Source organism: Cheilinus undulatus, linkage group 3, assembly GCF_018320785.1.
Source record: "Cheilinus undulatus linkage group 3, ASM1832078v1, whole genome shotgun sequence".
Taxonomy (NCBI): Eukaryota; Metazoa; Chordata; class Actinopteri; order Labriformes; family Labridae; genus Cheilinus; species Cheilinus undulatus.
The window spans coordinates 53,145,506-53,171,597 of NC_054867.1; the positions used below are offsets into that span (position 1 = coordinate 53,145,506).

Consider the following 26,092-nt stretch of genomic DNA (forward strand, 5'->3'; position numbering starts at 1 on the left):
TTTCAATAGCCTCCACACACACACACACACCTCACACACACACACATCATCACTACACAACAGTGAACACACCTGTGCAAACTCATGCATGTACACCACACTGAGCTTCACACCTTCCTCTCTACGTACACGCTCTCTGGCTCTGTGGTAGCCATAACTGTCTTTAAGGACTCTGCTGACATTGTCCTTATGATATTAGTAAAGTACAGCGCTGAGAGCTCAGCTGTAAAAGCCACAGCCGTTAAAACTGCTCATAAATATTAATACGCCGTAGAAAAAACACTACGGCAAGAGAGTGTCCAAGAGAGGGAGAGAGAGAGAACAAGGGGGGGAGGAGGAAGGTTTCATATATTCTAAACTTTAAGTGTGTATGACGTTCTTTTTAAGTACTGGAATATTCACAACGCCAATTCCAAAAAAGCCGGGGCGCTGTGTAGAATGTGAGTAAGGCAAAGGTCAGTGATTGGTAAAACCCATAAACCCATATTGTATTCACAATAGAACATGAACAGCAAACCAGATGTGGAAACTAAGACATTTTACCATTTCATGAATAATATTAGCTCATTTTGATTTTGATGGCACCTCAAAAAAGTAGGGACAGGGACATGTGCACCGTTGTGTAGCACCCCCTCTTCTTTTATAACAGTATGTGGTATGTGGTTTAGCATTGTCTTGCTGAAATAGTCAAGGCCTTCCCTGAGAGAGGCGTTGTCTGGATGGTAGCATGTGTTGCTCTAAAACCTCTATCTTGTTTCCAGATGTTAGAGCTGCCAACGTTATCAGCACTAATGCAACACCGTCAGAGATGCAGGCTTTAGAACTGGGCCAGGAAAACAAGCTGGATGGTCCCTCTCCTCTTTAGTCCACAGGACATGGCATACATGGTTTCCTTAAGGAAATTCAAATTTCCATCCATCTGACCACAGAACAGTTTTCCATGTTTCCTCAGTCCATGTTAAATGAGCTTTGGTCCAGATAAGACAGCGGTGTTTCTGGATCCTGTTCACATATGGCTTCTCCTCTCCATGATCCAGCTTTAACTACATCTGTGGATGGCACGGCCAACTGTGTTGACAGACAATGATTTCTGGAAGTGTTCCTGAGCCCATGCAGTGATTTCCAGTACAGAATCATGCCTGTTTATACTGCAGTGACCCCTGAGGGCCCCTTCAGCCTCATTTCTTGCTCACAGAGACATCTCAAGATTCTCTGAATCTGTTGATGATATTATGGACCACAGATGGTGGGACATTAAAAGCCTGTGCACTTTAACATCAGGGAACATTTTTCTGAAATTGTTCCACAATGTTTGGACTCAGATTTCACACATAGGTGGACTTCTGCCCATCTTTCCTTCTGTGAAACTCTGCCTCTCATACCCAGTCATGTTTCTGACCTGTTGCCAATAAACTATTTAGTTGATGAATGCTCCTCCAGCTTTCCAGCCTTTAGTTTTCTCGTCCCATCTTGTTTGAGATGTGTTGCTGCCATCAAATTCATCATAAGCTAAAATTGTTCATGATATGTTGAAATGTCCCACTTTCAAGATTGGATATATTGTGTTTGTGGGTTTATGAGACTTTACAACCATTGTCTTCTGTCTTTATTTGCATTTTATACAGCATCCCAACTTTTTTGGAATGTGGGTCATATAAGCAGTACATATAAAAGAGCAGTACAGGATGGCATTAGATTTGTCCAATTTTGTATAGTTGTAAGAAATAAGCTGTAGGTAAATAATTGAGAGTTACAGTATTTACAGCTGCTTTGGCCACTACTCACAGCTACAGCTCACTTCTTTGTGGGTGCACTGATTTATATTTCACTTGTAGATGGAGATTGTAAAACCAGAGCAGTCATTGTAAATTTTAGGTTTGTTTTGAGTTTTTTTAACATATAGAAATGTCCATAAAAGGGAAGTAAACAGATGTAAATGACCATATTTGTGTAATGACTGCAGTGTTAGCAGCTCTGTATGGATGTGTTCATGTAAATACACACCTGCTCACATACAAACTTCTGCTTTTCTATATCAGCTCTGTGTAATCTACACTCTGAATGAATGATGTGCTGCAAACACACATGCACATATTTTCTCACTGCAGTTTATCCAGGCTTATATGAATAATACAAGGAGGAATAACACACTCATAAACATGGATGTGACGTCTAACTAATCATCGGTATCTGCTCCCTCTGTGCATGTGCATGCTTTTTTCAAGAAAATGACGGCGACACTTCATCATACCTACAGTATGAATATAAACTGAGTCATGGCGGCATACTCTGGAGGCAGGAATACATCACCTAACATGAACATGATGACGCATTTGCATAAAGCTAACACAATCTGTCACTGTCTCACACTCACATGTATGTGTGGAAGGGAACAGGAACATATGGCGCTTTACTGACACGTGTTGCAGTTGCATGCTGGCTTACTGACCCTTCTTTACAGAGGCATCGTGGGTTGAACTTGAATATTTCAATGATAACAATCACTCAGTCCATTGACAAATATCCTCTATGCCAGTGGTTCTCAACGTTGGGGTCGGATCCCCATGGGGGTCACGAGACACTGAGAGGGGGATCACAAGATGCCCTAGAGGAACTAAGAATATTTTTTAAATTACAGTGTAGCCACTTTACACCAATTTTGCTAAATTTTAACCTGTTTTAATCATTTTTCCCACCAATTTCAAAACATTTTTGCCACTTAAAACCCATTTTTTTCCCATTTCAAACCCTTTCCAACACTTTTTTCTGCCAGTTTTTACCAATTCTAAACCAAGTATTGCCACTTTACACCTATTTTTGCCTCTGTTGACCCATTATTGTTTCTTTTAACCACGTTTTACCACCTTTAACGCCCATTTCAATCACATTTCACTACTTGAAATGCTTATTTTTGTCTGTTTAACACATTTCTCCCATTTTCTGCCCATTTTTTGTCTCAGTTCACCAATTTTTGCCAGGTTATATTAATTTCCATCCGATTTCACAAAATTTTCCTCCAATTTTTGCAAACTTAAAGTCATTTCAGCCACTTTGTAATTCCCCTTACCACTAACTATCCCCGTTTTTTTGCCACTTTAACCAATTTTTGCCACTCCTTGCTTATATTTTTGCCGATTTAATCAAATTTTTGCCACTTCTAACCATTTTCTGCAATTTTTAAAATACAATGTCATCACCTTTTTCACTATTTTTGCCATTATTAACCTATTTTAGCCATTTTTTAACCATTTTATTTCTGTTTTTAACAAAAGGGATTTGAACCCATTTTTAAGAAGGCTATCTACTACACAAATGGATAAAAAATATACTTGCTTCTTTGGTACGAGTGGTAATTTCTCAGGTTAAAGCTCTCCCCTTTATCCCCCCTCATGGGTGGTTTTGTCTGCACAAGATTTTAGATTGTGTATAGCTGTGTTCAACCACCTTCAGGTACAGTGGGGGTCCCAAGTCTCTGGCACCTTTATTTTTGGGGTTCTGGGCTGAAAAGGTTGAGAACCACTGCTCTATGCAATGTAAAGTTTAAGCTTTTGAACTGGAGACTGTGCAGAACCGCTCTATCTGTGTATATGTGTTTGGCCAGCTGACACCGTTGAAACAGCGCCATAAGTGGCTCATCGAGCATTTATCACTGCAAACAGCAGAGTCCATTATACAACCATGTGTCACAGCTGCAGGAGGGGGGTCAAGCCGAGCTCTGTGTGTGGGTTTCAGATGGACTTGTGCATGCATGCTTGTGTGTTGTACTGCTGCAGAATTATCTTAGAGTGAGCTTGGCCTCTGTCAGCGTGGATGGGTCAGTCTGTGTACAGTACATCCACCAATCTGGAGACACATTTGACCATGAACACCACCATGTTTAATGGATCCAGAGTCCACTCCGTCAGTAACTAATCGCCTCAATTCAAAGACTAAAACCCCTCAAGGGTGCACTACGTTGTCCTGGAAGAGGAGCTGGCATTTAGTGGTTTCAATCTGGGAATCATCTTTTATTTCATGGCTTCTTTAGACCGTGGCAGAGGAGATGTCTGCACGTCTAGAGGCATTGGTCAATGCATAGATAATCTCTGATATGACAAGTGATCAAATCAGTGCTCATAAAGGTAAATAAAAAAATAGAAAGCATAGCTTCTACTTTTTGCAATTCTCTCTACAGGTGGATTTGTACGTGGATTTTCAATCCAGTTAAATTAGTATGCATGTACATCCTTTAAGGGTAGGAATAGATTTGGTTATTGTTAGAAATTATAGTGTAGGGCTTTATTTTTTGTGAATACATTGTGAATGTATGTTTAGGACCCCATGAACATAACATAGCTGTGTTAACAAAAAAAAAAAAAAAACCTTTATTGCAAACACACCCATGAGAAACCCTTAAATTCCACATACTCCACCTGAGCAGCAGTCCGCTATTTAAGCATAATCTAGAACAAATCTCCCCCTTTCTTGTTAATCTTTGCAATCCCCTGCATGAGCTTTGGTCCATCCCTGGTGCACCGATAGAGCCCCGCTCTAAAGCATGTTCATCCATGCTTAGGAGACTGATTCAAAGCAGGAGAAAATGTGCAAAGCATCTGGTCATAGTGCAGAGACTCCCGAGAGTCAATCATCACTATATCTACATTCTGTGTCACGCAGTGGAAATGCAAAGATTTACTAGAAAGGGACTAAGTTTCTTCAGAGTACATGGTTCATTTTGACAGTGCAAAGACAGAGTATGTGGGATTTAAGGGTTATGCATTATGGGCTGTGACCTAGGCTGCAGAATGAGCGTGTATCTACAGGCTCACAGAGCCACTTTAAAAAGTAGTGTTACCAAAAACTGTTCAAATATAAGCTTCCCTTAAAGCCTATAAAAGACCATGTATGAACTCTAAAAGCTGGTCCAGAAGAGGTTAAACACAAGATTTCATGTATGTTGATCTCTATTTTGCTGTTGGTTCATTTTAAATAGTTTAGATTCAGAATCTTTGCTCATGAAATATAAAAAAAGTTTTCATTTGAGGAAAGTTTTGAGCCAGTATGTAGTTTTAGAAAAGGACCAAAGTTCAATGTCAAAAAAATGCCTGAAGTTTTTTCATATTCATTCTGAAATAGGGAAATATATTCCTTTGAGTTTCTATCAGTGTGGTTCTTTATGTGACTAGCCTACCAGATTTAACATCACTGATGTATAACCTTTAAATTTCTGTGAAATCCACATCAAACCGATCCTCCACCCACCTGTGAGGACAAATCTCCATCATTGTCCTCTGGCAGATGGACTTTTAGCAGCAAGTTTGGCAAGAATATATAATCTGTTGGACTAAATAAGCCTGAGTTATGGAGTGCTTGTTGACAAATTACACTAAATAAAGGCTTTGAGAGGAGGGATGTATAGAGCTTATAGATGCAGGCTGAGGTTTCATTAGAGAAAAATGAGTCAAAGCCAAAGCTTCCCGAGCGGGCGATGTGTGGATTGTCTTTGAGCCCAGAACAGTGTGGGAGGAGATATTTGTGAAGCGTCACATCTTTTTCTGCAGGAGATATTGCCGCGAATATCTCGCTTAATCTCCCACCTCTGTAATATTTACTGAAGCCAGATACATCATATCTGACCTACAGAGTCGAGCTAATTATTTAACCTTTTTCTATCATCGTGGGCGTCTGGATCGCTCCTTCTTATTTGAATTTACTGCGTGACGGCATTCTTTAAGGGGAGATATAATCAATTGTGCCAACCTGCTCCCACTAAAGATGCAGCAAATGCTTCCTTTATCTTCATTTCATTTCTACTGAAGGCGTACATAGCTCTGCAGTTTACATACATTTTCCCACAGTGCAAGACGTAAAAGACCAGGAAAGTATCAGACAGAAAATGCAAACATCTCTCACCACACAGAGGCAACGAGAGGTGAATCTGATGCAATGGAATCAAAGTCTGTGAGATGATGGGTTCATGAAGCATGCACTTTTACAAAATAAGCACAGATGTCATGCAGAATTGGCAGGAATGGCATTGAAAACAAATGGTAGATAATCTAAAAGTTGCATTTGCACAAAAGGCAATGCAACTTCTCCACTGGAGGAACTCTAAACCAGAAAAACACATAAGAATCTAAGGAGTTGTTTTATACCTTGCACAACACATGTTGGGCATTTGGAAACCAAAGTGGCTGCACAAGTCCATCCTGTGCATTAGCAATACTTCTTTAGTGATGACCTTCATTCAGATTCCTTTGTCCTCCTTTTATGCATAGAACAGCCCGTACATTATGTCCAAGGCTCTATCATGATTATTTACACCCAAGGCTGTTGACAGTCCAAATGAATGGGGGTAAGGTACTTTGCTTAAAGTGATGAATGATTTTCTTACACTGGAAAAAAGATTTTAGTTGATTTAGATGCAGTATCAGATTGGTGCAGCGTCAGCAGTACTGCAGACTTTGGGCCGTACCTGAGCCGGTCGATGTTCATTCCAACCCTCACCTTTGGTCATGAAATCTGGGAAATGATGGGAAGAATGAGACTGTAAGTACAAGCAGTCGAGGTGAAATTCCTCAGGAGGGTGTCTTGACTCAGCCTTAGAGATAGGTTGAGGAGCTCCAACATCCGGGGGGGGGGGGGGTGCTTGGAGTAGCACTGCCTGCTCCAGGTTCAGGCATCTGGGTAGAATGCCTCCCAATTGCCTTCCTGTGGAGGTCTTCCAGGCACTTCCAACTCGGGGAGATCCTGGTGTAGACCCAGAACTTGCTGGGTCTACCCAAGGGAAGATGAACCTTGGCTGAAACTCTGGGCAATCTTTAAATGCTAATTTAGAGGTCTACTTATAACTATTATGTTTCATGCTTTACCCTTTCCTGCCTTATAGGCGGCTTTAGGTCGATAAAAAAGAGAACTGGGTTAGTACCGCTGACTCTAAGAGCTGGATCTTAAGCTTTTTCTCCTGTCATTTCATTGAAATAAAAGCCAAATTGGTACTAAAAAAGGGCCATTTTGGAGCTGAGAAAGACCATCTTTTATCACTTAGGACAGCCAAATTATTCAGATCTCTTAAAAGAGCCAGAACAACCCTCTTGATGACTGAAGCTGATCAGGGGACACTTCCTGCTTACTGGCAGACTTCCATAGATTGAGTCTGGATTGGCCTTTAATGCCTTTTTGAGCATCTAATCCACCAATCCGATTGGGATGAAGGCTTCCTTGACCAGCTCTAAAAACCATGCTTCCTGCCTACTGGTGGGACTTCCAGGAATTTAGTTTGTTGAAGCGTTTGCTTAAATGCCTGTGTGAGTATCTACCCTTTCCAACTCAGAAGAATGCATACTCAACAAGCTCTATATACCACACTTCCTGCTTACTGGCAATCTTCCACAGATTGTTTCAGTAGATGTGTTGGTCTTTTATGCTTGCAGTGAGCATCTTCTCTATCAGTCAAATTGAGAAGAGGGCGTCCTCAGCCAGCTCTGTATGCCATACTTCTTGCTCCATTGCAGACTTCCATAGATTAAGGCGGCAGATGGGTTGGCTTTTAATGCTTGCATGAGCATCTTCTCTACCAGTCAAACTGAGAAGAGGGCATCCTCGGGCAGCTCTGTATACCATACTTCCTGCTTCATGGCGTACTTCCACTAATTGAGTCATTTAATGGGCTAGCTCTTCATGCTGTGTGAGCATCTTCCCTACCAGTCCAATTTGGATGAAGGAATCCTAGACCAGCTCCATATACCAAACTTCTTGCTTACTGGTGGGACTTCCACAGATTAAGGCAGTTGAGGGGTTGGCCTTTTATGCTCGTTTGAGCATCTACTCCAGCAGTGCCATTGAGATGAGGGTGTCCTCGGCCAGCTCTGTATATCATACATCTTGCTTAATGGCAGGCTTCCACTGACTGAGTTTTCAATGGGCTGGCTTTTCATGTTGTGAGAGCATCTACTCTACCAGTCCAATTAGGATGAGGGTGTCCTCAACCAGCTCTGTATGCCATACTTCCTGCTTCATGGTGGACTTCCACAGATTTAGTCAGTAGATGGGTTGGCTCTTCATGCTGTGTGAGCATCTTCCCTACCAGTCCAATTTGGATGAAGGAATCCTAGACCAGCTCCATATTTCGCACTTCTTGCTTACTGGCGGGACTTCCACAGATTGAGGCAGTTGATGGGTTGGCCTTTTATGCTCATGTGAGCATCTACTCCAGCAGTCCAATCCAGATGAAGGCATCCTGGACTGAGCTATCAGATATCAGACTGTTTGTTGGGGTGCCGCCACACAAAGCATTACTACTTTTACATCTAAATGCCCACAACAGATGTTAATGCAAGGTATAAATGAGCCTTAACAGGAAGTGTTACAGGTGATATTTGTGGTGAGAGATGAGGTCTCTATGAGTGGTTTGCATGGAAATAAATGGATAGAAAACCCAAGTTTTCAATCACATTGACAACGATTTCTACTGTGGCATTAGAAAAAGGATGTGCAGCTCCAAAAAACATGTTGACATTTGCCTGACAGCTAATTTAACGGCTCATTTCAACATTTTAGAGGGAATTTGTACTCACAGCATTTGATATGTATTTATTCTGCCGCAAGCACAATATTTTTGTTAATTCCTTAGACTGGATGTGTAACATATAAAGTTAGATTTTACCTTTATAGCCTTAGAGATCATCCATATGTTTATTTTCATTTTTATTTTACCGGTAAACAATGCTGGCAAATATTACTTGTTACCGTGGGAAAAAATAAAAATGAAAAATATGAATGTGTGTCTACTGGTAGCTTTCATTATATGTGACAGATTCCAGTGGACAGTTAATATAAATTGTTTTTTCTCATTTTAGCAAAATATTATGTATATTTTTGATTATTTAAAACATTTCTTTGGATTTTTGACCATGAAATTAATTTTTTAAAAAAAGGGAAAAACACATCCATTTTCAAGGTGAGCCACAGTCAGAGGGGACATTTGGACATCTAATAAATAAAAAATAAATAAATAAATAAAAACAAAAACAAATGCGAGGTGAGAATCACAGTGAGGGGCGGAGTGGATGTGTTGATGTCTAGAAATAAACATACAATACCCCACGCTCAGAGTTCTCCATGTGTGAATCTCTCTATCGGAGCAAGGGCAAGGCAGGTACAGGACGGGACAGGAAGGGGCGAGGCCAAAGACAGGAAACAGGAAGATAGAGAGAGACATTAAAAGGGGTGTGAGGTTTGTGGTGAGAAACATTTGTTTCATGTATAATTTGGCTGAAGCTTTCCTTCCCCAGCGTTAAGGTGGAGTTTTTGCTCAAACTGTGCAGAAACGTCTGGAGTGAATCTTTCCCAGGCTGAATTTGATCACCGTTTTAAGGCATTGTGTTTTCCCACCAAAAAGCAAAACAAAAATGAAAGTAACATGCTGCTTTTTCATTTTTAGTTCAAACCAAAAACAAAATAAACAAAACTAAAAATCCTGTTACCTGAAGGAGACAGGGATATGGTACTGAATATATTTAATGAACAGTGAACTGAGCTGTTTTCATTTTTGCTGCTCAAACAAGAGAAACAATCATTTAAAAAGCTGCTTATTCCTTTGTTTTCTTGATGCTGTGTTTTCCCAAAGGGGTGTAAATGCAGAGTGAAGAAAAGTAAAAAAAAAAAAAAACGCAAACCTCTAAATTTGTCTTTTAAGGGAAAATTTTTATGGTATAATTAAAGGTCACATATCATGCAAAATACACCTCTTTCTCCACCTTTCAGATCATGCGTGCTGAAACAAGCCGTTCTAAGACTTCCCCTCATGATGTCATGTGGGGAGTTAGCCCCGCCCCCTGGTTTGGTTGGCCCTCCCCTCTTGGAAGAAAGTTCCGCCTTCCTCTCCTGATCCTCCTATCAGCTACCAGCAGTCTACAAGAAGCACATACCGAAGCCAGTGCTTTTCCTCACCGGGGCTGGGGTGGGAGTAATCTGCGAATGCCGATGAGGGGATGTGGTGGGGGGTTTTAGGGGTGGTCAATACACGACGTTGAGTTGTCTCGTGAGACCGAAATAGCCATATGTCTGTGAGCAGCCACCCCGAGTCTGTGCGCCATCGGAATCCACAAGCAGCACATACCGAAGCCGTTGCTTTTCCTCACGGTAGCCGGGGTGGGGACATGGTGGGGGTTGCAAGGGTGGTCAAAACACTTATATTGACGGAAGTAGAGGGAATAAAAATACACTGCGGAGGTAGGGGCAGACGTGGTAGAAGGAGTGGTGGTGGAGGCCGCTTGGTGACGTCAGAATATGCAAGTTAGATGAGTGAATTTACTCCCACCACAAACTTTGGGTCATACTGAAGATTGTTCTCATTTACAGTTTGCCTTTACCTCTAACCACTTTCAAGCTACAGCCTTTTAAAATCTTAATATCAAAATTGTATATTTTCTTGAAAAAAACGTGGCGCCTAAAGGGTTAAAGGGGTAAAATATGTCCCCTTAAATACAGTAACTCTATATCTCTTCCCCTCATTTGTCACAGGTTTTAAGCCAATTTTCACAACTTGGGGGCTCATCCGGGATATTGAGTTATGCTATATTCGATAAGAAAACATCCAGTGAGCTTCAGTTGTTTGGGCCAAAATGCTCTTTTGATGAAGAGTATAGTAACAGTAGGGTCATAATTTGAAATAACTAACATGTAAGCATCCCAGACCTCCAACAACCATGGCACATCCAATAAATCACCTTTCTCCCTTTTCTGATGCTCGGTTCGACTCTCAGCGCATCATCTGGACCCTGTCTGCATGCTGAATGGATCTGTTGCTGCCATTTGATTGGCTGATTAGATATTTGTATTAATGAGCTGCTGGATGGGTTTACCTACTGATCTTGTATTTCATACAAAATCTAGAAAAAGACAAAGAAAAGAGCCATCTACAAACGTCTACTACTGCTAGTACTGACTTATTATTCAATTCACATCATCAATTATTGATCAGGGAAAGAAGGAGGTCAAAAATAGGCCTAACTGCCCTTTGAGCACCAGTATATCTTACTGTATTGTTTGGGCACAGATTGATAGTGATAGTCATCTGATACTGGCACACAGACAGATGAATCACTTCTATTTCCTTTCTCTAACACTAAAACAGTTGTTTTCTGCTAACCTAGTAATGCACATCATTATTTGAGTCTCGGATGAAGAGAAAAAGACTCAATTTGATTCTAATCTGTGCAGGCAGCCGTGAAAGGATCAGCCCCGCTCCGTACGGGTTAAAAAGCAGACTTTCTCTTTCAGAATAAATCATCACCGTGTTCAGGAGGTGTGTGGGACTTCAGCGGGCTTTCAGCAGGAGAGCTGCCATTAAGTGATGCATCAAGAAAGAGGAATCTATCAAGGTGACAAACACTGAGACTATAACCACTAAAAAATGCTAGAATTTCATGAGAGAGCTCTGTGAACACAGGCAGGAGTCTGAACATTTATTTTGATCAGTTTGAAAAAGCTCTAAGAGGAGAAAAACAGCTGTTTAAGTCTTCTGTTTTAAACGTGACGACAGGCTGTCCTAACTAATAATGATTAAAGATTATAACAGGTGGAACTGCCTCCTGTTTTTCATGTCAGGTGGAAGAGCAGACCAAAGAGAGAAAAACGTTCATCCTTTCTGCCAGAGTAAATAGAAAATATCAAGTACACAGCTCCTCCTTGTTAGCTGGATACTGGTATCTGTTACTGTACATGTATAAACACTCATGTTGTTGCTCAGAGCCGTTTCTAGCTATATGCAGACTATGCAAATGCACAGGGCCCCCTGAGCCACCTGAAGCTGAATGTTCAGCCTTCTCTGAAGAGAATTAAAATGACTTGTCTTCATCTCCTATACGCTTATAAATAAATGTAGGATATAAGAATAAAATAAGCCGCAATGACCAGCTGTGGCTTGTCTTTTTGAGGCATAATTCAGTCAAAATTGTTGAACTCTACTGTCACGCAGGTAGGATGGGAATGATTGGAAGGTACCCATCATTCCTCTTAGTGAGAATATGGATGGTAAACAGAAATTCTAAAAACATCTGGGTCATCAAGCACCATCAAATGAATAATCTCTCCATCGTAGTTTGGTACGCTAGGGGCCCCCAGACAGTATCTTGCACAGGAACCCCAAAAAGCTAGAAACTGTCCTGTTGTCGCCACAAATCAAGAAGTTGCTATTCCATTTCGGACCGACATCTAAACGTATGCCTTATGATAACTATCCTGGCCATGGCTGTGTTTTTCTTTTTTTTTCTTTTTTTTTTGGGGGGGGGGGGGGTTCTTTCTCATCAGTCCACTTTCCTGTTGATTTGCTATTGTAACAACTTTCATGTTGTCACTGCAAATCAGGAAGTTGCTCCTTTATTCCTAAGGTCTGTCTAATTTCATGCTTCACATGTACTGTTATTGCCATTGCAGTGTTTGATATGCTTCCTTCTTCAGTCAGCTTGATTCCTGATTGGCTATCGTGTCAATACTTATTTTGCCACCAAAAGTCAAGAAGTTGCTCCTCGATTTCTGATTAAACTTTATGCCTTATGTTTTCTGCTGATTCCTTTGCCTTGTTTCTTGTGCATCCTTCTTCAGTCAGCTTGCCTCCTGATTGGCTATCATATCAACACTCATTTTGTCGCCATGAGTCAAGAAGTTGCTCCTTAATTTCTGGTGCCTGTCTAATTTTATGCTTCATGGCTACCAGCAGTACCATTTCAGTAATTGTTGTGCTTCCTTCTTCTATCATCTTGCTTCCTCATTGGCTATCATATAAACAGTCACATCGCCACAAGTCAAGAAGTTGCTATTCCATTTCGGACTCCATTGAAACGCACGCCTTATGATTCCTATCATTGCCATGACTGTGTTTATTTGCTTTCTTTATCAGTCCGCTTGCTTCCTGATTTGCGATTATAACAACATTCGTGTTGTTGCCACAAATCAGATCTGTCTAATTTTATGCTTCAGATTTAGTATTATAGCCATTACAGTGTTTGATATGCTTCCTTCTTCAGTCAGCTGATTGGCTGTCATAACAATACTCATGTTTAGCCCCAAATCAAGAAGTTACACCTACATTTCGGACACCCATCTAAACCTTATGTCCCACGTTTTCTACTGATGCATTTGCAGTGTTTGTTGTGCTTCCTTCTTCAGTCGGCTTGCTCCCTGATAGGCTATCATATAAATGCTTGATTTATCGCAATGAATCAAGAAGTTGCTTTTCAATTTCTGGCATCTGTCTAATTTTATGCTTTATGGTTACTATCTATGCCATTTCAGCGTTGGTTGTGCTTCCTTATTCAGTCAGCTATCTTCCTCATTGGCTATTGTATAAACAATCATATCGCCAGAAATCAAGAAGTAGCTATTTCATTTCAGACCCACATCTAAACGTTTCCTCATGATAACTATCCTGGCCCTGGCTGTGTTTTTTTCTGCTTTCTCATCAGTCCCCTTTCTTCTTGATTGGCTATCATATCAATGCTCATGTTTCGCCACAAATCAAGAAGTTACACCTGCATCCCTGACACCCATGTAAACTTTATGCCTAACGTTTACTACTTGTACATTTGCAGTGTTTGTTGTGCTTCCTTCTTCAGTCAGCTTGCTTTTCTGATTGACTATTGTATAAACAATCATGTTAACGCCACAATCAAGAAGTTGCTTTTCAATTTCCGACCCCATCTAAACTTATTCTTTACAGTTACTATTAATGACATGTCTGTGTTTTCAGGGAGGGTAAAATAACTTTTTGTGCTATCAGTTTCTCTGGCCTTTGTTGACTTTAGTAAGAAGATAGGAATCCCGACAAAATTGACATGATTAACTTGCAGTGTGAGCTAAGCTTGAGATGACATTTTCCAAGTGTTCACAATACTCTATCTCCTACCTTATCTTTCCCTTAAATCTATGAAAATGAATGAACATCCCTTAAATTTCATACAAATACATTTCACAACTTTCCATGATATTACCTTAAAACCACTACGCAAATTCCCCTCAGTTTCAAACTGCTTTGATTAAAAAAAAAAAAACAGTAGAGAGGGTAAGTTCACAAAATCCTTCTTTTACATCAGAATGAAGCTAAAAAGCTTCTTGTACTCCTTTGGTAGAAGTATGAACCTGTTATTGAGACACATGCAAACTTTAAAACACATAAAAGCTCCATCCTGACTTGTCAGGACCTTTTAAACATGCTGCAGTCCTCCAGGTGACGTTTCTGTTTAATTATTCAGACATTTCTGCACAAATGGATCCATGAGGCGCCAATACAAACGATAATGTGAAGGGGCAGACATGCAGAGAGTCAGACCCTGCAGGGGGAGCATTGTATTAGCCTGGGGGGATATTTCTGAGCATTTCACTTCTTTGTTTGGTGTCTACCTTTAAAATTGAACTGTTCTTGTGTTTTAATAATCAAACCTGTTTTTAAAGGCTGACCCTGACATGAAGACTTCAAATTATCAGATACAGAAGTAGAGCTCCAGGGTTTGGATTTCAAAAGCTTGGATGGAAAAGGAAAGACAGTGTGGATGACACAGTTTTCACCTTTTCTCAATTACTCAGTCGGGTTCTGCTCCTCTGGCATCACACACAAAAAATCCAGGAGTGTTTAGGGAGCATCAAGCAAATCAATTATTCAGTGGTTTTCTCTCAACCTTTTTATCAAAAGTGAGCCTTCCAGTGCCGGATGTTTGAGCCCTGGGGGCCACCTGCTTGTAGAAACACTGAATCCCCATTAAGGCGTCAAGCGTGTCCGACGTTATTCACTTTTACATTATCAGAAAAAACATCGTCCGTCTTTGGCTAAAAAAGAGGAGTCCATCTGAAACACGTGTACGGCGCTCTGAAAGATTAATTGGACATTTGTGCTCACTCACTTCTCCACTAAGTTTGGTCTCAGAATAATTTATGGGCTTTGAAAGGCATGTGAAACACTTTCGATTAAAAAAACACTTTTTATGCCACCCGGACGGCGGGCTAAAGAGTGTGAGATGAAATATTAATGGAGTCAGAAAACGCTGTATGATACAGTAACCCTCCTACTGTCCAAATCTGTTTGTCTGCTCTCCTTTTATCACTTATCTCTTCTTTCTCCAAGCAGCTCTGGCCTGGGGAGAACATTTGGTCCTGGCATGTTTGGCTTTAGCCGGAATTTTCCAGAACTGTAAACACGGTCTCCTTTGTCTTTGAAATGCAGATACTTTCAAGCAAATCAAATCAAATGGGAAGGAATTTTACAGCTGTTCTGAATCTGCCTTCAAGTTGTTGCATCCTTCTTTATGTAACACAACATAAAATATTTGCTTTAAAGTGTATCATGAAGCTTCATAAAGTTTCATCTCTACATCCACGCCGTCTCTCCTGCTTCCCCATCCGCTCTCTATTGCTGTTTGCCCTCTTATTGGCCTTTTCATATATATATTATGCTATATTATGCATGTTATCATGATTAGCATATGATTAGCATATCAATTTGACCCAGAGGTTAACCAGTGCTGGCTTGTTTTCATATTTTTTCTAACCTGGCACTCGTCCTTTTTTCTTCCACTCGTTTATTTTACTTTTCTTTATCTGCTTCTCACCTGTTCTACCTCCCCTATTTAAAGTCCTGCCTTTATGGTTTCCTCTCCTCAGGCTCTTATATATGTTTTATCCCCAAGGCTGTTGGATTAGCATTAGCCACTGACCTTTAACCCCTCCCACCATATCCCCCGGCTTCCCTGGCTCACTCGACATGGATGTAAAGTTGCATTCAGACTACTGATATCTATCTGGAATATCAACTCTCAGTGTTTCTGATAGGGCCATAGTAAGCCGTGTACGTGTGGTGGAAACAGAAGCGTTACGTATGAATTCAACTATGTAGCTGGAATTACATCAACAGTGTCTGTTGAGGCCAATAAATGAGTTTAAACATATCAGATGTTGAAGCTGAGACATGTCAGCATTTCATGAAAATATTAGCTCGTCTTCAATTTGGTGGCAGCAACAAACCTCAAAAAAAGTAGGGACACGGAAATAACTTAATGGGCCCAGGAACATTCCAGAAATCAGTGTCTGTCCACAAATGACAGTTAAGAAGTCATATGTGAACAGGATCCAACATAACTGCTGTCCTCTCTGGACCAAAGCTCATTTAAAATGGATCGAGGCTGCATGGAAAACTGTTCTGTGGTCACATGAATCAGAATCAGAATTTTTTTTTGGAATACATGGACGCCTTGTCTCGGGCTGGAAGAAATCTCAAGATTTTAATTTATATCGATTTATTTCTATACGAGATATGACACGGGACAATACCGTTTATCGACATAATTAGTTTTACGTTAAAAAACTTAAACGCGAGTCACCATTTCGCCTACTTCTCTTGACTCTGTGTTGCTCTTTGTCCTTCCCCACCTCTCTCCCCCTCCGAAACTTCATGAAACAACATGGAGACGGCTAACAAAACCGCTGGTGTGGTTCGTTGAAATGTGAAAACAAAGCGATCAACTTGTGAACCAAAGGCAGGAAGAGGCAAAAAGCGTAATGATATACGGATTTATATGTGATTTAATACACTCAAATACATGTCGGTACGTTGCTTGGCGTCAGTGCAGCCATAGCAACACGTCGTACTCTGTGCTGATTTATTCGAATCGTGTAAAGAACGACATGCTGGACAGCTCATCTCCTCGCTGGCTGCTCGCAATGCCCCAGTGCAAAAGCAGAAACCCTAAGACAGCGTAAATTCTGTGTTTTTTTACTGTTTATGTGGAAAAAAAGACCGACAGAAGGAGCTGAATTTCCGGTTTTGTCTATGCCGTCTTTTCTTCCTGGTCGCCGTTTATTTCTGACAACAGCGCCCCTAATGGGCACATATTTCCTGTTTTGTGAGTTTAACACAGAGGCATATCTGTTACATTCCCCATGTCAGTTTACATTGTTTATTAAAACAAAATATTTGAATGTTCAGGACTCAGGGGCTGTTCACAAGAGAAAGCACTTTTAACCCCTTAACACCTGTTGTCGCATATGTGATTCATACTTATATGATACCTCTATCTAATCAATATGCTCAATAAATTACTCAAAAAAACTTCTGAATACAGTCTGATAAATGATAAAAAATGCCCTCAAGTGGATTATCAGTTACCAAAAACACCTAATGAATAAAATGAGATACTAAAAATGTAATTGTTAAATTTTATGGAAATATGGATTTTTAAAAATTTCAGTAGAAAGTTAAATGAACATTTCAGTTCCAAAAAATTAGAATTTTCCATCTATTATTTGTGTTTTCAGGCTTTAAGGGGTTAATAGAAAGAACTACCAATCTCAGAGAAAAGCTATTTTGTCAGATCCAGTTAATGTTATTTGTGTTTTGTATTATCTAATTTTACATTTTGCTTATTTGCACAGCTATATGTATTTTGGTTTGTCGAGAAGAAATACACTTTATATAACTACTTATTACTTTACTTGACTTATTACTTTAATAATTTACTTTATTTCTTGATTTAATTTATATAAAGGTAGTTCCTTTTCATGTAATTAATGTACATGTCAACCTATGCAACTGGTTCAATCAAAGACAGTAGTCTTTTTATTCCTTCTTCATGGACAAATATAGCAAGATACATATCGAATATTGAGATATAGCTAAAATATATCAAGATATACATCTTGGTCCATATCACCCAGCCCTAGCCGTGTCCTGTGGACCGTCCAGCTTGTTCTCCTGGCTCAGTTCTAAAGCCTGCATCTCTGATGGTATGGGGTTGCATTAGTGCCTATGGCGTGGGCAGCTCTAACATCTATATGCAATCACACAGCGCAGATGCACAATTTGGACAAACAAATCTTGTATTTAACACTTGATATTTGAGTTTTCGAAAGTTCCAATGAAGCATCTCTGGAGCCACAGGCTTGGTTTATAATTTCCTGCAGCTTTTTCTTCAAGTAATGAAAATAGGTAGTTAAGACTGAAGAAGAGATTAGGTTTTTTCTTGTTAATAACCTCCGTTTATTTTCAGTGTTTGAGGAGATTGGGCATGGAGAGTTTTAGTCTTATGAATAACTTTAAAATGTGGGACTTTTGTAAAAGCATTCAGGGTTGTAATTCCAGTCAGTCTCTCCTAATGATGATAGTTGAAAATATCAGCATCATTCTCCTATAATAATGACACCACTGCTTTTTAGAGAGAGGAGCAGGACGATCAATAACGGCGGCGTCCCTCTGAAAACAGCCCGCCTACTTCTCCTCCATATCATTACTCATTCTGATAGCATAAAAAACCTCCCTGGACTTATTGTACCAAGACCAAGAACTTCTCGTGCTCGTGGTTTTCAAATTTAAATGTTGGACTCTGATTACTAATATCACCAAAAGCTTCACTGCTGTCAAATTTATTTCCCTTTTTCTTATTTCTACGAACAGCGGTTATCAAATATTAAAGCAAAACTACAAAAATGAGACTTAAATCAGCAAATGAAAATGTAGAAGCGTGATGTGATTGGAGGAGGAGGATGGGAGAGAGGACGAAACTTTAGAGAAAAGTTAGAGAAAGAAAAGGAGAGGGAGGAGGGCGATGGTGGCAAGCCAGTGTGCATGTTCACAAAGACAGGAAGCTACAGCTAAAACATAAAAGTATATAAATAAAAAACACACTAATCAGGGATCTAAACTCTAGGGAGCATCTATGTTGTTTTTAAAAGGCGCTGTCCATCCAAAAGGCCTTTAACTTCTCTGATAATCTAAACGATTGATTCGGTAAGAAGCTATTTTAGCCCCTGCAGAATAAACGTCAGCCTTTTTTAGCTTTGTTTCAACCATGAGGACACTTTGATTCACATTATAAGATCTCTGCTTCTGTCTGTCTGTGAATATATCTGGTTTTAAATCCAGTATTTTATCATCAGCACATGCACTTGTCCTGCTCTTCTAAAGTGATGGTCATTAGGATGATTGGTAGCCTCTGTTTAAAAGTCCATGCTGCTCTTCTTTCTAATTGATGGTTAGATTAGATGTTGGCTCTGCTCCCCGCCTGCTGTCAACAGAGAGTTTCATAGTTTGGACTAAAGTGGAGGAATGGTGCTGTTTTTATCTTGCTCCAGAAGACCAACCACCATGTTTGTCTTTAATCAGACATCTGAGTGTTTATGGTCGCCTTTGGCCACAGAAATATGATGAGAATCTAGTATAAAGGGAATTTCTGCATCTTCCTCTTGTTACTTTTTGCATTGCCTTCGTCATTCTTCCTACATCCCTCCTTTCTTTCCTTCTGCGCCCGCCTTTTTTCTTGTTTTTTTTTTTTTCTTTTGCACCTCCCTCTTCTTCCTCTCTGCATCTCCCTCCTCTCTCTTTCTTGTCTTTCTTTCTACATTGGTCCTTTCTTTCTCTTTGCATCTGCATTTTGTCTTTTCTTTCTTACTGCTTCTTCCCCCCATTCTCTGTTTCTGCATCCCTCCCTTCTCTGCTCATGCATCCCACTCTCCACTCTTTTTGTATCTATGTAAAGTTTTCTCTTTCTGCTTCTTCCTCTTCTCTCTGCTTGCATCTTCATCTCCTTTCTTCCTAAATCCCTATCTTATCTCTATCTCCCTTGCTTTTTCCTGAATTCCCCTTTTTATCTTCCTGCATTTTATAACTTTTTGCATATTCTGCTCATTTCCTACATCTTCCTCTCCTTTCTTCCTGCATCTTCCTCATCTTGGTGTCTGGATCCTTCTATCCTTGATTTCTGCAACTCCCTATTCTTTCTCTTTTTGCATCTCTGCCCTCTTTGTTTCTGCATCTCCCTCTTTTCTTTTCTCTCCTGTTGCATCTTCTCCCCTTCTCTTTTTCTTTCTGCATCTACCTCTTCCTCCCCAGTGCATCTCCCTATCTGCTCTTTCTGCATCTAACACTCCAGTCTCCTGCATCTCTCCCTCCTCTCTCTTTCTGCATCGATTACTTGTTTTTCTCTCTTTGCTTCTTCCTCTTTTCTCTGCTTGCATCTTCCTCTCCTTTCTTCCTGCATCTCCCTCATCTTAGTGTCTGCATCCTTCTATTCTTGGTTTCTGCATCTCCCTATTCTTTCTCTTCCTCTATCTCTTTCCTCTTTCTTTCTGCATCTCCCTTGCCTTTCTTCCTGAATCTGTCCTTTCTTTCGCTCTTCATCTCCCTTTTGTCTTTTCTCTCTTGATGCATCTTCTCTCCATTCTCTCTTTCTTTCTGCATCTCCCTCTTTGTCCCCTCTGCAACTATCCTCTCTTTCTGCATCCAACACTCCACTCTTCTGCATCCCAATTTTTTTTTTCTTTCTGCTTCGCCCTATTCTCTCTAATTGCATCTGGGCCTCCTTTCTTCCTGCATCTCCATCTCCTTGTCATCTGTATCTCCTTTGCTTTTTTTCTGCCTTTTTCTTTTGTATCTTCCTGCATCTGTCCCTTATAACTTTTTGCATCTTCCTCTCCTTTCTTTCTGCATCTCCCTTGCTTTTCTTTCTGCATCTCTGTCCCTCTGTCGTCTTCATCCTTTTGTTCTTGGTTTCTGCATCTACCCCTTCTCTATTTCTGCATTTTCCTCTACCCATTTGCATCCAAACACAGCTTTAACTGACAGCTGTTTGCACGAGTCTAGTTCTGCTTGAGCTTTTCACCAAGTACAGGAAGTTTTCCTTGCCACTGGTAAATACATGTCCAGTCTTTGTGAACAAAACATGAGGAGGACGGTCTAGACCTGCCCTCTTTGTGTGCAGAGAACTCTAGTTAGCCAAACAAATGTCACTTTTAGTCTAACAAGCTGACCAGAGGCTACCAACCATGGTGTTTATGGTTTCATAGAGCTGTAGTTAGTCCACAAATGGATGTGCTGAAGATTTAAATGCTGCCATATTGTCCTGAACTTTAAACTTACCTGCGTTTGAAGGTGAGGACGACTCCCAGGAGGATGATGATGAACATGAGGATCCCTGCGATCACGCCCGCCATCTTCACCGTGCTGTCCACCTGTTTCTCCGGCTCCATGGCATCTGAATCCTGGGTGGAGGCGCCTAGAAACCACACGCACACAGACACACAAGCACACAAGTATAAACACAGTCACATTGGCAGCAACGGCATCAATGATCAGAGTCACAGCAACATCATCACTTCAACATGCAAATACAGGAGCCAGCCTTCATGGACGCACAGACTCGGTACACAACATGTTTAATGGTAGACACACGGAGGAGCACACGTGATCCCAAGGTGAAGACAACACTTCATCCATATGCAAAGAGCCGAACAACATAAACACAAATATGCAGGAGGATGGAGACATCAGAAACATGCAGAGAAGTGCAGAAAGAGCACGATGAATGAACAAAAAATGGATCCAGGGACATTTATGAAAAGATCTGTGGAATTTATTTCACTTTATGTTTGGATTTGTGCACGGAAATGTTAACATTAATTCTAAAAATGACTACTCTGACATTTAACAGCTGAGTTCTCACAATACCTTCAATAATTCCATGTTTGGGATGGAGCTAAATCATTGTACTGTAATATACAGAGTGGTGTTCCACAGGGCTCCATACCCGGCCCTCTTTTGACCTGCTTTAAAATCAAAAGATGCTTTTCTTATTTTATATGCTGACGACACTCTTATGTCTGCCACAATAAAGTAGTGGTTTCCAGCATGGGGTCCAGGCATCCCTGGGGGGGGGGCTAAAAATCTCAGGGGCGGGACACTGTCAGCTCTAGAGTTGTCAAAATGAGATGTACATAAAAATATAAAGGAATCCATTAATTTTTGTACAAAAAAGTCCCAATTTTTAGGAAAAAAATCCCACTTTTGGGGGAGTATAAAGTTTTAAATTTACAGGAAATTGAACTCAGGTTTCAGAGCTTAAAAAAGTAGACAGTTTTCAAGAAAAAATGGACATTTCCAGGTTTAAAAAGTCTCAGATTTTCAAGAAAAAAATTGAAATTTTCAGGTTTAAAAAGTCTCAAATTTTTAAAGACAAAAACATGGAAATTTTCAGGTTAAAAAAGTCTCCTTTTTGTTTTATTAAAATTTTCAGGTTTAAAAAGTCTCAAATTTTGAAGAAAAAAAAATGAAATTTTCAGTTTCAAAAAAGTCTCAAATTTTTAGGAAAAAGATAGAAATTTTCAGGTTTAAAAGTCTCAAATTTAAAAAAAAAAAAGAGGAAATTTTCAGGTTTAAAAAGTCTCAAATTTTCTAGAAAGAATGGAAATTTCCAGGTCAAAAAAAATCTCACATTTTGACAATAAAAGCTCAAAAATGTCTAATTTTTACAACCATAAATTAACAACAGATCGAAGAAAAGAAATAATAAGAAACCAAACTACAATACTGGTTGGATCTTCCACTTGTCGACTTTATCGTCTCAAAAAATTCAACATTATAGTTAATGTAATTTACACCTTTTAAAGTAAAAAAAAAAAAAAAGACTTTTAAAACTTGAGGATTTGTAGTTGTTTTTTCTTAAAAATTAACAGATCCTCGTGATTTTTTTAGAGTGGTCTAATACACCGTGGTAATAAAGGAGAGTTTATACTTCGGTCTTCTATCAAGAACAATCGTGTCGTGTGTATTGGATTTTGGCTATGAACATTTAAAACTGATGTTTTATTTTTCTAAGTGGGTTGAGGGGGGCTTAGCTTTTCTAAGATACGAGTACGGGGGGCTCTAAGGAAAAAAGATTTGAAACACTGGTTCAGATGCAGTGAATGATCTCTTGATGTTAAAAAGGATGCTTACATAATCTTTAAACATGAATGCATTGAAACTGTTTGAACTCTTTTCATTGAAGCCTTCTTTTCATCTTAAACGATCGAGAATGGGAGACCATGGCGTTACGGCGGTTAGTCAGCGCCCCTTTCCTCCATAGCCACCACGCACAGAGTTTGCCCCCCATGTACTTAAACCTACAAATGAAAGACCCGAGTAAGGGTAGTACTCTTAGTGCTGCAGCCATTCGAGTGAGTGAAACCGGCCCTACTCTGTGCATTTGCATCTTTACATTCAAAATTCTTGGAAGGGTAGGGTGAGGTCCTGGGACTACCGGGCCCTTCAAACCAGAGCCACTCCAAATTGAGTCATGCCTTACAAATCATCTGCAAGATCTGCAATTAGCACATCAATCTAATGTCATAATTTAAAGTTGCTTCAATGCATTATGGTCCTTTTGATTTAAAACGAGCATTTTAAAACATCCCTCTCAGTAGAAATGTCGGTATGCGTGTAAAATACAAAACAGATGCAAAAGAAAACGAGAGAGATAGGAGGAATGTGATGCAGAATGCCAACAATCATGTTTTTATTTCTTTTACAAACAGCAAGAAGCTCCAAGGACAAACAACACAAATGTGAAAAGTTCTACAGAGACATGAAGGTTCAAACTTATGCAAACGCACACAAAGGAAACGGCGCTCATGCAGGGCTGCTCTGCTCCATTCAGACACACAATAAAGAGCGAACACAGCCGTACACGGATTAAACAAGCCGGCAAACAAATGAACAAACAGCAGAGAGAGTGCAGGACATGGACAAGGTGACTGCAAGGCCGTTGTTCTGGATGGAAATGGAGACAGAGACGCCGCCGCTGCACGGTTTGATGAGGGGGTCAGGGAGAGATGTGAATACTACATCAGCTCGCTGCTTCGAGTCAAACGGATGATTGCTTTGCTTTTGTGAGACATTTTCACTTAATAGATAAAGTGTGATAGAGGATCAGAGTCTCTGAATGTTTTATATCTGGTTACAAAGATTATTTTGGATTTTTCTTTAAAGGTTTGTCACACCAGGCGAGGCCAATCTGTCATTGAGTCATTTTGTACATGCACTCCTGCAGAGTTCTTATCAATCTGAGCAGAATAAACACTCTGAAGCTCTGTACCAGTGATACTAAGCACGTGGCTCTTTTATGATGATTTTGGCTCTTTATTTGAAATATTTTCCCCCAGAAAACCTTAAAAAAAGATCAACTTTAACCCCAGAAATTATACGTTGTAAGTAACATTAATCAGTTTGTTTCGCACTCGTACAGTCGGCTTAAATTGTCAACCTTTTTTTAAATGTTTTTTGTATATTTCCATTGCCCTTTTTGCAATGTTTACCCCTTTAATGCCACTTTCAATCTATTTTTACAGATTTTAAGCCCAATTTTGCCACATTTTTGCCCATTTTACAGTTTTTTTCCCTTTTTTCCCCTTCTTTTTTCTATTTGCATTTTTCCCACTTTGTTGCCATGTTTTCCCCTTCTCACCCATTGAATGCCACGTTTCCTCCCCATATTTGCCCACTGTCACCCATTTTAGGGTGAATTTTTACTGTTTGTTGACCATTTTTGCCACCTGTTACTAATTTTTTAATCAATTTTGCTACTTTTTCTCCCCATTTTTGACCCTTTTTTTTTTTGCTCCTTCTTTGCCAGTCGACCAATTTTGCCACATTTGTCCATCTTTGTCTCTTTTCACTCATTTTTGCATCATTTTTACTGTTTCTGACCAATTTTGCCATCTGTAACTCATGTTCTTTTTATCAGTTTTTGTAATTTTTCACCTCCTCCTCTTGATTGCTTTTGTTGTTTTCAATTTTTTCCCCCTTTTTGCCATTTTTTTCCCCTTCTTGCACATTTAAGCTGCCTTTTGCCATTGAATGCCACTTTTTCACATTTTAGTTACTCATTTCTGACACATTTGACTGTTTTTGACCATTTTTGCTACCTGTAACTCATTTTTTAATTAACTTTTCCACTTATTCTCCCCATGTTTTTGCCACATCTTTGTTGCTTTTTGACCATTTCACCACTTTAACTATTTTTTGCCACTTTTACCCATGTTCACCACTTTTTACCACTTATATTCTGGCACTTGCAAATGTAATTTTTAAAAACATTTGGCTCTTTTGTTGAGCAGGGTTGAGTAACACTGATCTATTCTATGGCTCATACCACGTTAAAGTAAGAAAACAGACACCTCTATAATTTGAAGGATATTGAAATTCTACTCTGATGAAAGATGGGATGAATAGAAGAAAGAGAGCCTTTATTCTGTGAAGTAAAGCTGACAGTTAAATAAAAGCCGAGTAAATAGAGAAAGGCATGATGCCCTCAGGCAGAGGACCCTGAGATCCGACATGAGTGCACCTGCTCTCTGGCAGACGAGCGCCAAGCAGCCTCTTGTTCCAACCTTGATAGACAAAGACGGGCGATTAATAGAGTAATACTGCTGCGTGGGAGTTCAGTTTAATCCCCCGTCTCTCTCCTCTTCGCCCCCTCTGCAATAACAACACAAGGTTGGCAGAGGAATCCACCCAGCTAACAGCTTAAGCACCTAACCTTGGCGGTCCTCGACGCCTCTGTGACGAGATGTTTTTTTTAGAAACAGCACATCAGGCCGTTTTGTCACCCCCCTCACGAACAAAAACCCCATCGGAGAGCGGCGGATATCATCTTTAGTGGTGAAAAATTAGAAAGTACTGTTGTGACTCTCTGTTCTTCTCTTTAATGCTAAATAAATGCTTCCTCCCTCTGAGTTTGGAGAAAATGAGTCTTCATTTAGACGTTTTAACGGCGGAGTTTTAAGTGCTCTACTTGAGCAATTTTCTGAATACTAAACATGAAGCCTTTGTGCAGAAAAGGTTTATGATTCCTGAGCATTTTATGTCGACTTTGAAGTGCAAAAGAATAAAAGAGCTTTCAAGGAGTATGCACAAGGTTTGTACAAGTGCTTAGAGTCCTTGGAAATGCTTGAAGTTCAACGAGTGTCTTCAAAAACTCAAAGTTTTGGACAAAGTACGTGAAACCGGCGTTGTAAGCTGACTGAGAGTTTGCTTATTAGTTTGAGAAATAAAGATACTAAAGTGTCTCTCAGTTGCAGAACTTATGAGAGGAACATCAGGACATCACCTGGTAAATCCACCAGTAATTCAAACCAGTCACGAAGCACGTTTGCTTTAATTTTGTTAAAATAGAAAAACAACCCTTTTCTGTGATATAGATGTACCATAATATAAAATAAATACTCAGTTTAAACTCTTTATGTCTGGGTACTCCCAGGTTTTAACCCTAAGAGGGTGCTGAGGCCATTTTTGGCGTTTTTAGGTAATTTTTTTAAA

The 26,092-nt window shown here is 39.9% G+C and overlaps 1 protein-coding gene across 1 annotated transcript in view; it reads right to left on the reverse strand.

The window, feature by feature from the left end:
* The window catches only part of ptprt (protein tyrosine phosphatase receptor type T), a 516,342-nt gene that overhangs the window by 155,910 nt on the left and 334,340 nt on the right, over nt 1-26,092 (reverse strand). Inside the window, exons 17-18 of the mRNA XM_041782769.1 lie at nt 20,879-21,014; nt 9,081-9,113 (exon numbers count right to left, since the gene is read on the reverse strand). Of these exons, the coding sequence (XP_041638703.1) occupies nt 9,081-9,113; nt 20,879-21,014 (169 nt within the window). The remainder of the gene's footprint in view (nt 1-9,080; nt 9,114-20,878; nt 21,015-26,092) is intronic.